This window comes from Lacerta agilis, chromosome 10, assembly GCF_009819535.1.
Source record: "Lacerta agilis isolate rLacAgi1 chromosome 10, rLacAgi1.pri, whole genome shotgun sequence".
Taxonomy (NCBI): Eukaryota; Metazoa; Chordata; class Lepidosauria; order Squamata; family Lacertidae; genus Lacerta; species Lacerta agilis.
The window spans coordinates 15,930,009-15,943,587 of NC_046321.1; the positions used below are offsets into that span (position 1 = coordinate 15,930,009).

General features: G+C 40.3%; 1 protein-coding gene across 42 annotated transcripts in view; it reads right to left on the minus strand.

Moving 5' to 3' along the window:
* The window catches only part of CACNA1C (calcium voltage-gated channel subunit alpha1 C), a 487,946-nt gene that overhangs the window by 165,525 nt on the left and 308,842 nt on the right, over positions 1-13,579 (minus strand). For 41 of the 42 annotated variants that reach the window (XM_033162041.1, XM_033162040.1, XM_033162082.1 and 38 more), the window contains exon 7: positions 9,633-9,829. In XM_033162041.1, the coding sequence (XP_033017932.1) occupies positions 9,633-9,829 (197 nt within the window). Of the gene's footprint in view, positions 1-9,632; positions 9,830-13,579 lie in introns of those variants that run through there. The other variant, XM_033162084.1, reaches the window with a different exon arrangement.

The window sequence follows — 13,579 nt, forward strand, 5'->3', positions numbered from 1 at the left end:
ATATTCTATGATGCCACTATGGGGACATGTTTTGTTCCTTACAGATTTTTAACTGGGACCTCTAGTGTTGCAGGTAAAATCTGTGCAAGGCCATTACTTCTGAAGCAAAACTCTGGGCTAGCAACTCAGCTATCACCTAGCAGCAGGCACTCCATCAGGCTCCAGCCAAATGAGAGAAGAGACTCAAGGCCAGGCATGGGCAAACTCTGGCCCTCCAGATGTTGGGACTACAATTCCCATCATCCCTGACCACTGTCCTGTTAGCTAGGGATGATGGGAATTGTAGTCCCAAACATCTGGAGGGCCAGAGTTTACCTATGCCTGCTCAAGGCTATTCTAACAGCTCTTCTGAGAGACCAGCTGGCTCTGCCTATCTCTTCTAGCAGCAACCATTCCATCAAACTACCTGAACATTTCCATCTCAGCCTCAGACCTGAGAAATCTAACTTTAAGAATTGATACACGAGTGTGGTTCTCCCACCCCTCTCCTCCTATTTATCTCCCTTTCTCTATTAATCCTTTTGTTTTGTTTTTGTTTTTTAATGTATTTTTATTAAAGATTTCTTGGTTTACAAAAGTATGTGCAATGTCTATTTTTTCAAGTTACATTTTCTACAGATCAGTTTCATATGTTGAGACATTAGTGTTACATTGGGAAAAAAAGGGGGGAAAGAGGTGGAGGGGGCATGGTGGGTGGGGTTGGGGTTGGTCTGCGATGTTTCTATTTTATTTAATGTATGTGTGGGGTTTTGTGTCAGCATTGCTTGTGCAGGTTCTTTTGCTAGTTGCTTGTGTACCTTGGTGGTGAAAGAAGTTGGGGTTGACCTAGGGTGTGGTTGCTTGTTTGTGATTTTAGATTTTTGTGGGTGTTTTTGAATCAGGTTAGCCATATTGAATCCTTTTGTGAGGAGAGGGACTGTTGTGTTTGTTTGTTTTTTACTGTTCTGTAAACCATACTCTGCAAGTCTTTTTAGGTGATAAGCAGGCTAAAAATGCTTTAAATAAATAGCATACAACAGGTCTCAGGGCATAGTCTGAAACCACATGATTCAGCCACCTTGGTGAAACAAAGCAGATCTGAATCTGAATGGGGGACCACATAAATAATTTCCCTCTACTGCCAGCCCATCCTGTTCACAGACTCAGTAGCCTACACTTCATACCGGTATATTTTTCAATCAATCAATCAATCAATAGATTTTTATTGTTTTAGCCAATGGCCATCAAAATACAATATAAGCACAAATCACATAACTACGACAGACTTTACATGCACTAGACTAAGATAGTGCATGTAATGGAGTCCCATGGACTGCAAGAAGATCACCCTATCCATTCTTAAGCAAATCAGCCCTGGAAGGCCAGATCCTGAAGCTGAGGCTCCAATACTTTGGCAACCTCATGAGAAGAGAAGACTCCCTGGAAAAGACACTGATGTTGGGAAAGATTGAGGGCACAAGGAGAAGGGGACGACAGAGGACGAGATGATTGGACAGTGTTCTCGAAGATACCAACATGAGTCTGACCAAACTGTGGGAGGCAGTGGAAGACAGGAGTGGCTGGCGTGCTCTGGTTCATGGGGTCACGAAGAGTCAGACACGACTAAACGACTAAACAACAACAGACTAAGACAGATGTACAATGTCCAGAAACACCCACACCCACACACACACCAAAAAACCATTCCTTCTGGTCAGCATCCTAGGGTTTGACACTTGCATTATCCATAAAGGTGGTCCTTATCTTTCTTCCTGCTAGTACAAATAGTGCCCTATCAATATCTGCCAATAGCCTTTTAATTTTAAAGACATCTGGTTGAACCTTTAAGGCGGTCTGAAAAGGGGAGGTTAAATGTGGCTCTAGGTGAATCATATAGATAGAATATAATGTACAAGATCTTCAATAGACCCTGATCCACATATACAGAGGTGCTCTTTTGCAGGTCTGCTAGTATATCTCCCAGCCATCATTTCTACATTTTCTAGAAATGATGTTTGATCATTTTCAATAATTTCCTATTTAAAGTTTGCCTAGTGAAACCTGTATTTTAATCCAGTGCTTGGAATAGACAACATATTCATCAACATATTCAACATATTCTCCTCTGCCAGGAGACACAGTGAGGAAATGTGGCCATACATTTAAGTAACTGGTAGTTTGGCAATAACACTAGAAACAAAGCAAAAAGTTGTTGTTGTTCAGTTGTTCAGTCGTGTCCGACTCTTCGTGACCCCATGGACCAGAGCACGCCAGGCACGCCTATCCTTCACTGCCTCCCGCAGTTTGGCCAAACTCATGTTAGTAGCTTCGAGAACACTGTCCAACCATCAAAGCAAAAAGTAGGTATCACTAAAAACATTAAGGCCAACAATATACTTTATGAAACACATCAGAAACAGAAAAGTAGCTAGGGATGTGGTTGGACCATTAGTCCAGAAAGGCATTACATGTTTGCTAAAAGGGGATAAGGAGGTTGTAGTAAAAACTGAATGAATTATTTGCATATGTCTGCACGCTGTGGAAGATGGCTGGGGAAATCCAGCCAGATGGGCGGGGTACAAATAATAAATATTATTATTATTATGTAGGACACAACCCTGTGCCTGAACTGACCTTTTCAGGAAGGACATTTGAAGAAGTAAGCTAAATAAGAAATTTAAAATTAACAAATCAGGTGCAGATGGTTTCTATCCAAGAGTTCTTATAGAACTCAAATATCAAATAGCTGATATTCTAACATGTAACATGGCACTCTGGTCAGTGACCGAAATAAATTGATTCAACACATAACGTGTCACTGAGCTTGGCCTCCATACCAGTTCTTTAAAAGGGATCCAGAAAATTACAAGCCACTTGGCTTAATGTCTGTCAAGGTAAATTGGTGGAAAGTATTATTTAAGACAAAATGATCAAGCATATAAAAGGATAAGTCTTCCTGAAGGATCAACATGGCTTCTGCAAATGCAAAACTCCCTTTCTCTCTAATATTTTAGAGGTCTTAACGACTTCCTGTCTTCTCAGTTCTAGCTCCTGCTCTCTCTGGCCAGCTATGAAGTTACCTCCTTGGACGTTAATACCTGCTTCCATTCACTGAGCATATGGTTTTGTGTAATATTTAAAAGACATAGTATTGAACTTGACTGATTCTACATGGGTTCTATAGTCTATGATAAGAACCTGTCATCCTCATTTTGCATATGTATTTTGTGATAGTCATAATAAATAAGACTGTTTAATTTGAGTTGTGTCATCATCTCATAAGGAGTCAGAATCTTTTTTTTTTTTAAACCCTGGGTGAAGTCCCTGGCCCAGTCAGATATGCCAATCTATTTTATTTTAGCACTGATTATGTGTGACTTATACAAATTCCCTAAAGGACCTTCAAAATGACTTTGATCACAGTGTATTTGCTAGTGGGTCACCTTGGCCAGCAGCGTAAATGTTTCGCCCCCCCCCCCCAAAATGAGACTGCTTCTTTTCCCAAGTGGATTTTTAAAGTACCCATAAGGCTCAAAGGCTATTTACACAGGAGGGTTGATTATTATTCATTGCAATTCTACAGCATTACGAATTATCCATCTATTCCTCTGCTACTTAGAAACCTTAGTTATTTAAAAGTCTTTTCATCTTTTACAGGCTTTGGAAATTCACTCTGAAAAGGATAAAGCCCTGACTGTAAGCATGAAAATATTTTCAGGACACTAGGTCTCCAAATGTTAGAGCTGATTTCAGTTCAAATTCTAGGGGCTTTCCCCTTCTGCTTATGTTTATTTTGTATTTACATTTACAAGGCTGATTATCATGAAAGAGATTTACAGCATTGCTTCAACTCTCCAAGCGCAGGGTTTTCCATTTCCCAACAGAGAGATGTAAGATTCCTTTGTGTGAGTGTGTGTACAGCATAAAATGCATAAAATGTTGTGTAATGATTTACATTGTCAACTAAATGCTTGAAAAGAAAGATAGTGAGAAATAAATAAGCTATAAATTCTCCATGCTCTTTAGTAATGTTTTCACATTTCAAGCTTCAATGTAGAAAATGCTGGGCATCTATTAATTTACAGCTTTCTGAAGAATATTAGTATCTTCAATACCAAATAGAACATACTGATCACAAAAGTAGACACTCAGGTCTTTTGTAAGGGTAAATTCACATTCTGGACATGTTCTGCCCTACACTTTGTAAACTGATTCAGATTATATTTCAGTATTTAAAATAGTGGAGGGTGGATTGCATACCACTCCCTGATAATGTTGCTATCTGAACCTCACAAATTGGGTCTAATTCCAGTCCATTTATCTATCTGTGTCTAACTGTGTTGCACTCTTGATGACAAAAAGGGGATACTCAGGGCCATCTTAAAGGGATTGGCCGCTGTGGCGCAATGATCCCTCGGCGCCCCCGGCATGCCGCCTCTCCGCCCGCCTCGCTCCCGCGCTGGCCGCCCCTCGGGGGGGGGTGGGCGAGTGGGGGATGAGGGGCGTGGCGCTGGAGCGGCGCGGGGCTTTGCGCGCCCTTCCCAGTGCTGCAGCTGGGGCTTTGGAGGGCGGCCGGCTTGCATGAGCGCCCGCCCGCCCATGGGGGCGGGTGCGGGTTGGGGAGGGGGCGCCCAGTATGCCAGTGGGCTCGCAGGGGCGCCCCTGAGGGCCCGGCGCCCTGGCGCGCCGCGCCACCCAGGCCCTATGACGAGACAGCCCTGGGGATACTGATCAGCAATGCTTACTGAGGTTGGGATAACAGCACATCTGGGGAGCTCTGTGTGAATGGCCAGCATTTTTCTAGTTTGGTTGCAGCTTGGGTTACTTTGATGCAAGTTGCAGCTTTGTACCAAAGTATTATGAAACTCCAAGCAACACTAACTCTGTATTCTGAGATACTGTATGGGGGATTTAGTTCAGCTAAGGGTCACTGGTGGGCTACAATTGATATCTGATTAAGTGTGCATGCACATGAAAGCTCATACCAGGAACAAACTTAGTTGGTCTTTAAGGTGCTACTGGAAGGAATTTTTTTATTTTTTATTTTGTTTTGACTATGACAGACCAACACGGCTACCTACCTGTAATTGCTAGTATTGTAAATCCTAAATTATAAACCTTCATGGAAATAATCAACTGACAGTCCATAAGTTATAACTGGCCCATAACTCAGCTACTAATCAATTAATTCACATATTTATATACCACTGTTTTGCAGGATTTCCAGCAAAACGAACATTTTAGCCTTAACCAGCCTGTTCTTGTCTTTCTATTCAGCCACTATGTACTAATATGCTGGCAAAAAAAAAAAACAATATATGACAAGAGAAGGCAGGAAAGGACTGGCTTCTCACTCTTGTTCTTTGCCATAATTTCCTTATAGATTTTTGTACTCACAGAGGCCTGGCAGTAACTTTTTCCTGTTTCTCTTGGGAAAACTATACCAATCAACAGCTGACCTCCAACCCAGTCCCTGCATACAGATTGTCCTGTATACAGTTGGCTGGGTGGAAAACACTGGACCTAAGCAAATAATTAGCAGGCAAAATAGCCATACTGAACTCATTTATTCTTTCTGCCTTTCTGCATATTTCCCATATGATCCAACTGGTTGGAAAACAATACTGATTTTGGAAGAAAATTCTGTAAAATTAAATCCTACATTCTGAACTGAATTCTGTTTCAAACATGACACTGAACTATGACACTTCCCCTAATCATCACCTTTGAAATTTTATTTCAAAAGACTGCTGCTGATATTATCTCCCAGTGTTCCATAGCTGGGAACAATTGATTGAGAAATGGGATTTGGTGATGGTGAAAGCATCAGATAGAGAAAGAATGAGAAAAGCGCAAAAATGAAGAAAGTGAAAAAAAAGGTCAAGAGAAAGGTGGGAATATGAAATATATCCTTCCCAAGCAGGACATTGGACAGAGGCCTCCTCTTTTCTAGTTCCCAGCAAATTCTCAATTCATTACACCAATTTGGTTCAAATGTAATACCAACCCATAGTTTGGAGCTAATAAGCCTCAGCCTCATGAGTTCCCATCTCCATCTCCTTATGCACAGCAATACCCACTAACTCCCATGCCCATGCTACAGTTTGTGGGAAAATGTGGGAAACCATAGTTCACTGTTATATCTAAATTCAATCAACCCTGGTTTTCAATTCTAGTTTGCAGAGAATCATAAACTATAATTAATCAAGTGTCTTCCATATTGTACAGGTGGGATGATCACAGAGCGACTGTGAGTAGCCTGTGCCTTTCCCATTCACTTAAAGCAGGCACCCCAAACTTCAGCCCTCCAGATGTTTTGGACTACAATTCCAATCATCCCTGACCACTGGTCCTGTTAGCTAGGGATCATGGGAGTTGTAGGCCAAAACATCTGGAGGGCCACAGTTTGGGGATGCCTGACTTAAAGGATAGTTTATTTGGTGTTTTGTTGTTGTTTTGTTTTTTGCTGTGGTCACCAATCCATTTTTAGTTCTCTCCTAATAATAGCTATATCTTGAAGAAGAACTTATACCCATTTTATGCATGAAAAGTGCTATGCTAGCCTGGCTAATGTTACATTGTCCTGGCTACATGGTGACTTGGAAAGCTTGATAATGGACAATCTGAAATCAGAACAAATTAAAATGATGTAGTATACACAAGTGACAGCAATCCAGGATTTTTTTATGCCCTCTGGAATTGGCAGCAATTGTCTTGGCATCATGGCTCCTCACTGGCACAAAACATGAACACCCAATACCTGTCATCTTTTTTCTCTTTTTTCGGCAAAGAGATATTTGGAATTAATTAGTGATGACTGTTTTTTTTTAAATTCCTTGGGCTTATTCTTTGTTATATTTCACAACCCTGCCAAAATCTGCTGTGTTTATTGTTTCCCCCTTCTAAACAAACCAATCTAAAAAGAAAGCAGTCTTTCTTAGAAAAAAATATGTACAGGAAACATGCAGAGAGGTGCATTCAGCAAAACAGATTATTCTCTTGTGGAAAGGCCATGCTAATTCAAGCCTATGCACCCTTAAAAATAAAGGGTGAGAAAGCACAAACACAGCTGCTGGAAATTGTGGGGTAGTGGTTCTGTTTATAACATTTAAAAAAATTGAGGCAATATCACTGTGTTCCTCATCACCACATCTCCCTCAATGGGCTTCAACAGGCTGCAGAGGGATAAGCAAAGCTCACAAAACATGTCAAGGCTGTCAGCAAAGTAAATTATATCTATTGCCTGGTTTCTTCCCCAATTTGATTTCCTGACAGGAGTTTCCAGGGCAACTGTGAGCTTCTGTTTCAAGCTTTTTCATCAAAGCTCAAGAGTGCAATTTCAGAGATGCTGGAGGATGGAAGGGAGTTTTACAAGTCAGCATGTCTAAACCAGCTGTATCAGACTTGCAGGCTTCCTACCTTGTTCCCTTGGGTTGTTATAATCCACTCAGCAAGGGGGCCAACCCAATTGTGCAAGCAATCAACCCAGGCAGCTGCTTTAGATACCAACACTTTTAGAGAAGGCCCAATCTAGGGAGCATGCTGCAGGATTCCTTACAATGTAAAAAAAAAGACCCACATACTATTGGAAAATGGAATTTCCTTTCCTGTAAATTCACAAAAGCCTTGGTGGGGGGGGGAGGAGAAATGGCAGAAGTTTGAAAACCTTTTGCATTTGGGCCAGATTTTAGTGGCTTTTTATGGCATGTAGGTTTTTTGTTTTAAATAAACCCTACAATATGTATAAGCTTTATTTTTAAATTACACCCCATGCCAAGTCATAGAAAAGAGATAGGACAGAAACATATAAATAAAATTAAGTTGATTCTTGCTCTCAAAGCTATCTATGGCAGTCTGATGAAGAACCATGTCAGATTAACAATTTTGCTTGATTTTTTAAAAAACTGGTCTAATATAAGAAAGACACAATTTTGCCTTTTATATGTGTCCTCAGATGGTAATCATATGTCTCATGATGGTGTTCCCCACTGGACTGCTGGACTGCTACTTCTAGATTTTTTAAAAAAGTTTTAAATACACATAAGAGGATGGATTTAAACAAGTTTAAGCCTGTGCCATAATGAAGTGATTCCCTGTGGCTTCAGGGGCTCCACTGTATACATGGTGCTCCACTGTCCACATAGTCTTCCTCTTTCACTTCAACAGAGTAGGTAGTTTGCTAACCAGAATTCAAGTCACATGTAAAGTCACACAATCACTGAACTGAATGCCAATTCCTATGAGTGGAAATGCTTTGCAGGATCCTGAAAGCACAACTGGCATTCTAACCTTTATGATTTAACCCTGTCTATGAGCTAATTCTGGCTAAACTTTATCATGTTAATGACCACTGAAGCTCAGTGTGCCTTGTTCAGCCTTGTTTTTGTGAACTTGCAGTTCTGTCTTATTAGTACAGGATCTTTGTTAGAGAAGTGCATGGACAGCACCAGAGGGGAACTGGGGGGAAGGGGCAAACCTGGCCCCCAACCCTTGCTCTCATTGCTGGACTCCTACTGTTAACATATAGCATATTTTTCATTCAGAGAACAACTTGCCCACCTAGAAATAAGCTGTGCCCCTTCTGTGACCGCCCCTGTAATTCCCCCCCCCCCGTTTCTGCCACTGGAAATGATGGAGATTCAGTCAGAGACACTTCACTCAAGAAACAAGAGGAGTTTACTAGGAGTATCTGAAACCATAAATCTTGTCTATGATGCAAACTGTAATTTCTAACATTACTACAGATTTCTTCAGTGTAATAATGTTTTAGACAAGGGGATAGATTGCTCAGGAAAGTAGTAGAACTTCCTTCTCTGGAACAATCTAAGTAATATTAGACAAACTTAGTTATGGAAGGTTTAGATCTGGACAATCCTGCTTCAACAGGGACAAACATGGTCATCCTTTAGCTCTGTGACTCCTATACTAATACTAGTAACTACATTTGTATTCTGTCACCAAAGATTTCTGGCTGCCCTCATCTGTGCTTTGACTTACACTGTAGTGGAATGTTGGCTGTTATTTATGAGGAAAACACCATGGCCTAAGTTTCAAGGAACAGAGATAGATATGTTGGGTTGTTGCCATCTAAATTTTACTTAAGAGTAGACCCATTGAAATTAATTCTGTTTCTAGATTTTTTTTCTTTTAGTAATCAGGGTGACATAAACTATTAAACACTAAATTTCAGTTCTAGTGTGTTGGAAATAGCTTAACAATTTAGATATTCCTATGAGTAAGACCCAAGAGTCTTCATTTATATAGATATCTAGAGGCTGGTGCTTCCAGTGATAGTAAGATGGTTAAATGAAGTGTAATTATTTGGTTAGCAAGAAATTGTGGTGCTTTATTAATCTGGAGCAGTATGAAACATTTCTCATGCAAGAAAACACTGGTCAGTAAAAGCATAGTGAAAATCTTGATCAATAAATGAACACTGAAAGAGAACACTGAAAGTTAAGAACAAACAGTGAAAGGCTGTCATACTGCCCCTTTAATGCACTACATCAATCTGAGGTATCAGTTCAGTAGTTATCCCATTTGCATGACATACAAAGCAAGCAGTATAAAAAATAGCAATGGCCCCCATGTTTTGAGCATGACGTAAGAGAGTGTTGTTTCCTCATTGCCACAGATTGATTTCACATACGTACCCAGTATAGCACATCTGTCCAGCCCTCCATGGTGATGCACTGAAACACAGTTAACATGGCAAAGGCAAAATTGTCGAAGTTGGTAATGCCATGCTTAGGTCCTTCCCATCCTGGTCTGCATTCAGTGCCATTCTGACATTGCCGCCCATGCGCAAATACAGGTGCACAAGGAGAGGGTTCATCTTCCGCTGGTGTATCTTAAACAACAGGGATAAAGAATTGTTAAAATCCATGCAATTGAATGGTGAGGCAAAGAGTTATGTGCTTGTAATGGTGGCAAGGTATCTGAAGACATTAATTGTGATTAACTTTTTATATTTATGCTGTGCTTGTGCATCATAGAAATCAGGGCAGTTTACATACTGCTTTGGATCCAAAGATACCAATGTGTGTCTGGAATCTGCTTCTACTTGTGTGTGGCAGTTGGGGGGAAAGGTCCTGATTTCTGCAGGTTCCCTCTTCCTGCTATAGCTCCCCATGCCATATCCCATGACACTATGGAAGGCACCTCAAAAATCAGGAGCAACCTTTCAAAAGTATTTTAACTTCCCCCTTAATTTATAAAATGCTAGAAAGATAGATAATATTGATATAATAGTTTCCCTATCTTGTCATCTATAGCCATTGCGCTTGTAAAAAAATATTATAATCTGCATTACTTTCATATGGTTCTTGGATTTGTTACAAATAATAAAAAACCTAATTCAGAAAGCTGATTGTTCAGAAAACAAAAAATTATAAAACTGATTTGGTCCAAAAGATCATCTGCTGTAAATGCTTCTATTCTCCAATAGATTGGGCCATATGTAATCCAGAACATAGTGTGCCACAGGTAGATAAGTTATACAAAGCAGAAAGGCAAACAGTTCCAGGAAATAGTTCTTTGATGGCACAAACAAACAAGGGGAAGAGAGAAGCCTCCCAAAGTCAACAGGCAATTCCTGAGGAGATTTGTTCTTATTGTCACAATCCCAAATATGTTGTACAGGTTATGAGTTGATCTCAAAACAACCTAAAAGCCACTTTAACATCATCAAGTATTATGCATCCACATAACATGGACGGAAAAATTCTTTACTGACTCATATGGATCACAAGTGCAACGCCAGAATTGATTTGTACTCTTCTTTTCACATGACTCTTCTATTGCATTCTCTAGAAGTGCACATATAAAACATCTCTAGACCAAACTTAAATAGCCACTCATGCTGTGCAGTTTTATACTTATTCCTGAACAACATCACTGAACAACATCACTGGAAACATCACTGAATATATTCTCATTTGCCCAGCTGTTTACAGTCCACAATCACTGTTGCTACCCCCCAGCATCAGGAAAGGCAAGGAAAGGGGCAGGTGGGGAAGACAGAGAAAAGATCCAGCAGCTGCTTAGTGAGCAAGGTGAAATGGTGGTGGTAGCAGATAACAAAATCTATCTCCATCTTTCTCTCTATGCAGCTGATTGGCAGGATTCCAATTTTTAAAAATATCTTTCAAGTAAACTACGTATATATTCTTTTTAAAAAGAACTGTGCATCTCTTTCCGTGTGTGCTGTGTTGCACTGTGACCTGCTGTGTGTACCGGTATGTGTGCTGTGATGGGCATCAGGTGCATGCCTGTGGGAGACTGAGGGGGGCTCACACCCATTTTCTTGGCCACACCCACCACTGCCATGTGTCCCTTGTAGGGGTTGCACCAGGCAGTGCTGTCCTCAGCCTCAAAAGCTTTGTCATCCCTGTCTTATATGTCTACTTGAAAAGACTCAAGGGATGGTTTGTTTGAGTTTGTAAATGGAAAGAGTATGTGAAAGTGAAACAAACAAAAAAGCTTTGTCTAGAACCAGAGTCACTGAGTCAGACTACACATTATTAACATTTACAACAATTTATATTTGGGAACTGTACTGATAATAGGATATGACAGTTGTTGCTCTTAACATTGCCAGCTCATATCCACATCAATGAGCTAATGACAAAAGTCAAAACCATTTTGTTGTGGCATGGGATGAACTTGGGACATTAAATTCTACTGCAACAGTTCAGCTCTGGAAAATACCTCTCTCCATGCAAACTGAAAGCTCTACCGTAATGTTGAACCATGAAATCAATGATTGGATAGGCTAAACAGTAAATTATTGATCCAAATAGGGTGCTGTGTGGGAGAGGCAGAGAGGAGGGTGATGCTACTTTTGCTGGCATCAGATTTGCTTAAACGAAAGTTTCATTCTGGAGCAACAAAAAGGATTACTTACTTACTTACTTACTTACACACACACACACTGCCAGCTTGATTTTAGCCTGGGCATTAAGATAATAATACTACTGTATCAGGTTCAAACTGCAATTACTAGATAGGTTCACAAAATTTAGGGAGGGTGGAAATTTGGGCCTTGACTCCCTGTTGTAGGGTCCCAGAGGAGGGTAAGCGAAACTACAGTTGCTGAGCTGCCTGCAAGCATAAGTTCTCAGTAATTAGTCACTCTGTGACTCAGTTTGACATAATATTAAATTTGCTTTCTAACATCTACATAGAGCTTCCGGCTGAGGTCATTTTGGGATTCAGAAGAGGTGCCATCAGTACACTGCTGACATTCTACTCCTCAATGGCATCTGAGTCAGGTGAGGCTGTATAGTCATTGAACAGGTACCTGGACTCAGTAATGGGCTAGATGAGGGCCAGCAAACTAAGACTGAATCCTGAGAAGACAGAGGCTCTGTGGGTATATTTTTCTCAGGTTCAGAGAATTAGTGTTCAACCTGTTCTGGACAGTGTGGCACTCTGCTTGAGAGAACAAGTTTGCAGTTTGGGAATAGTCCAAGATCCAGTGTTGTCACTAGAGTTCAGGCAGCCTTAGTAGCCTGGAGTGCCTTTTACTGGCTTCAGGTGGTTTCCCCACTAACAACATTTTTAGATAGGAATTGTTTGGCCATGGAAACCAATGCTAGTAAACAAATAAAAAACAAAGATATACTACTTAATCTCAGAAGGACATGTGCGGGGAGGAGAGGAGAGGAGAGGAGAGGAGAGGAAAGGAAAGGAAAGGAAAGGAAAGGAAAGGAAAGGAAAGCTTGTGTTTTGCCATTCAGCTCTGAACAAAGGTAAGAACTACAAGTCCAAAGTAATAGGAATATCAACCACACCCATCCATGGAAGACTGCTTGAAGCAAGAGGCCAGAATGAATGACCTAATAGCTTTCTTATCCATATAAAAACAAGGGTCAGGCTTGCTTATTGCTTTGAGCAATTAGAATTCATTCTAGTTGGATACACACTGTTGGATACACCCTAACTCGACTGTCCCCACCTTCACAAAGCCAGGTCTGACAGATTGTTAATGATAGTAAATTTTAGCATAACTGGATTAGGACACTACAAAGGGACCACTTCACATGAAACGCAGTCTTTTCTGGAGTGCAACGCAGATGCTGTTTTTGCTGGTTCTGGAAAACCAGCTCAAAAGTGCTCCTTGGGGGATAACTATACAGATTTTGTTGTGCTCTAGTAAATGCACTCATGTTTGCAAAGGCTTTAAAGATCCACAGATGGAAATGCTATTGTAATAAACATTACCATATTAGTAAGTCATTAGTGCAAGGAAAGCTAAGAGGGCATCAATTTAAGCACCCTAATAGCTTCAGAAATGGCCAACAATTACAAGCTCTCTTAGTTTTTCTGAAAACTCTGCAGATATATTGGACCTGTATTTAACCCTGAATTACTAATAAATTAATTTGGAAAGATAACTTTTACAATGATATGAGCACCAATAATTTGGACAACTGTCAGTTGTATAAAACTTTATATGATTTACAGGGAACAAGAAAACAATGTATTTTTAATATATTAATATTGTACCTTTATTATATTAAAATTCCTTTTATTGAAATTGCCATCCTTTGTTCTCTAATATTTTATGAAGCATCTATAATATGTCTCTGTTAGCCCA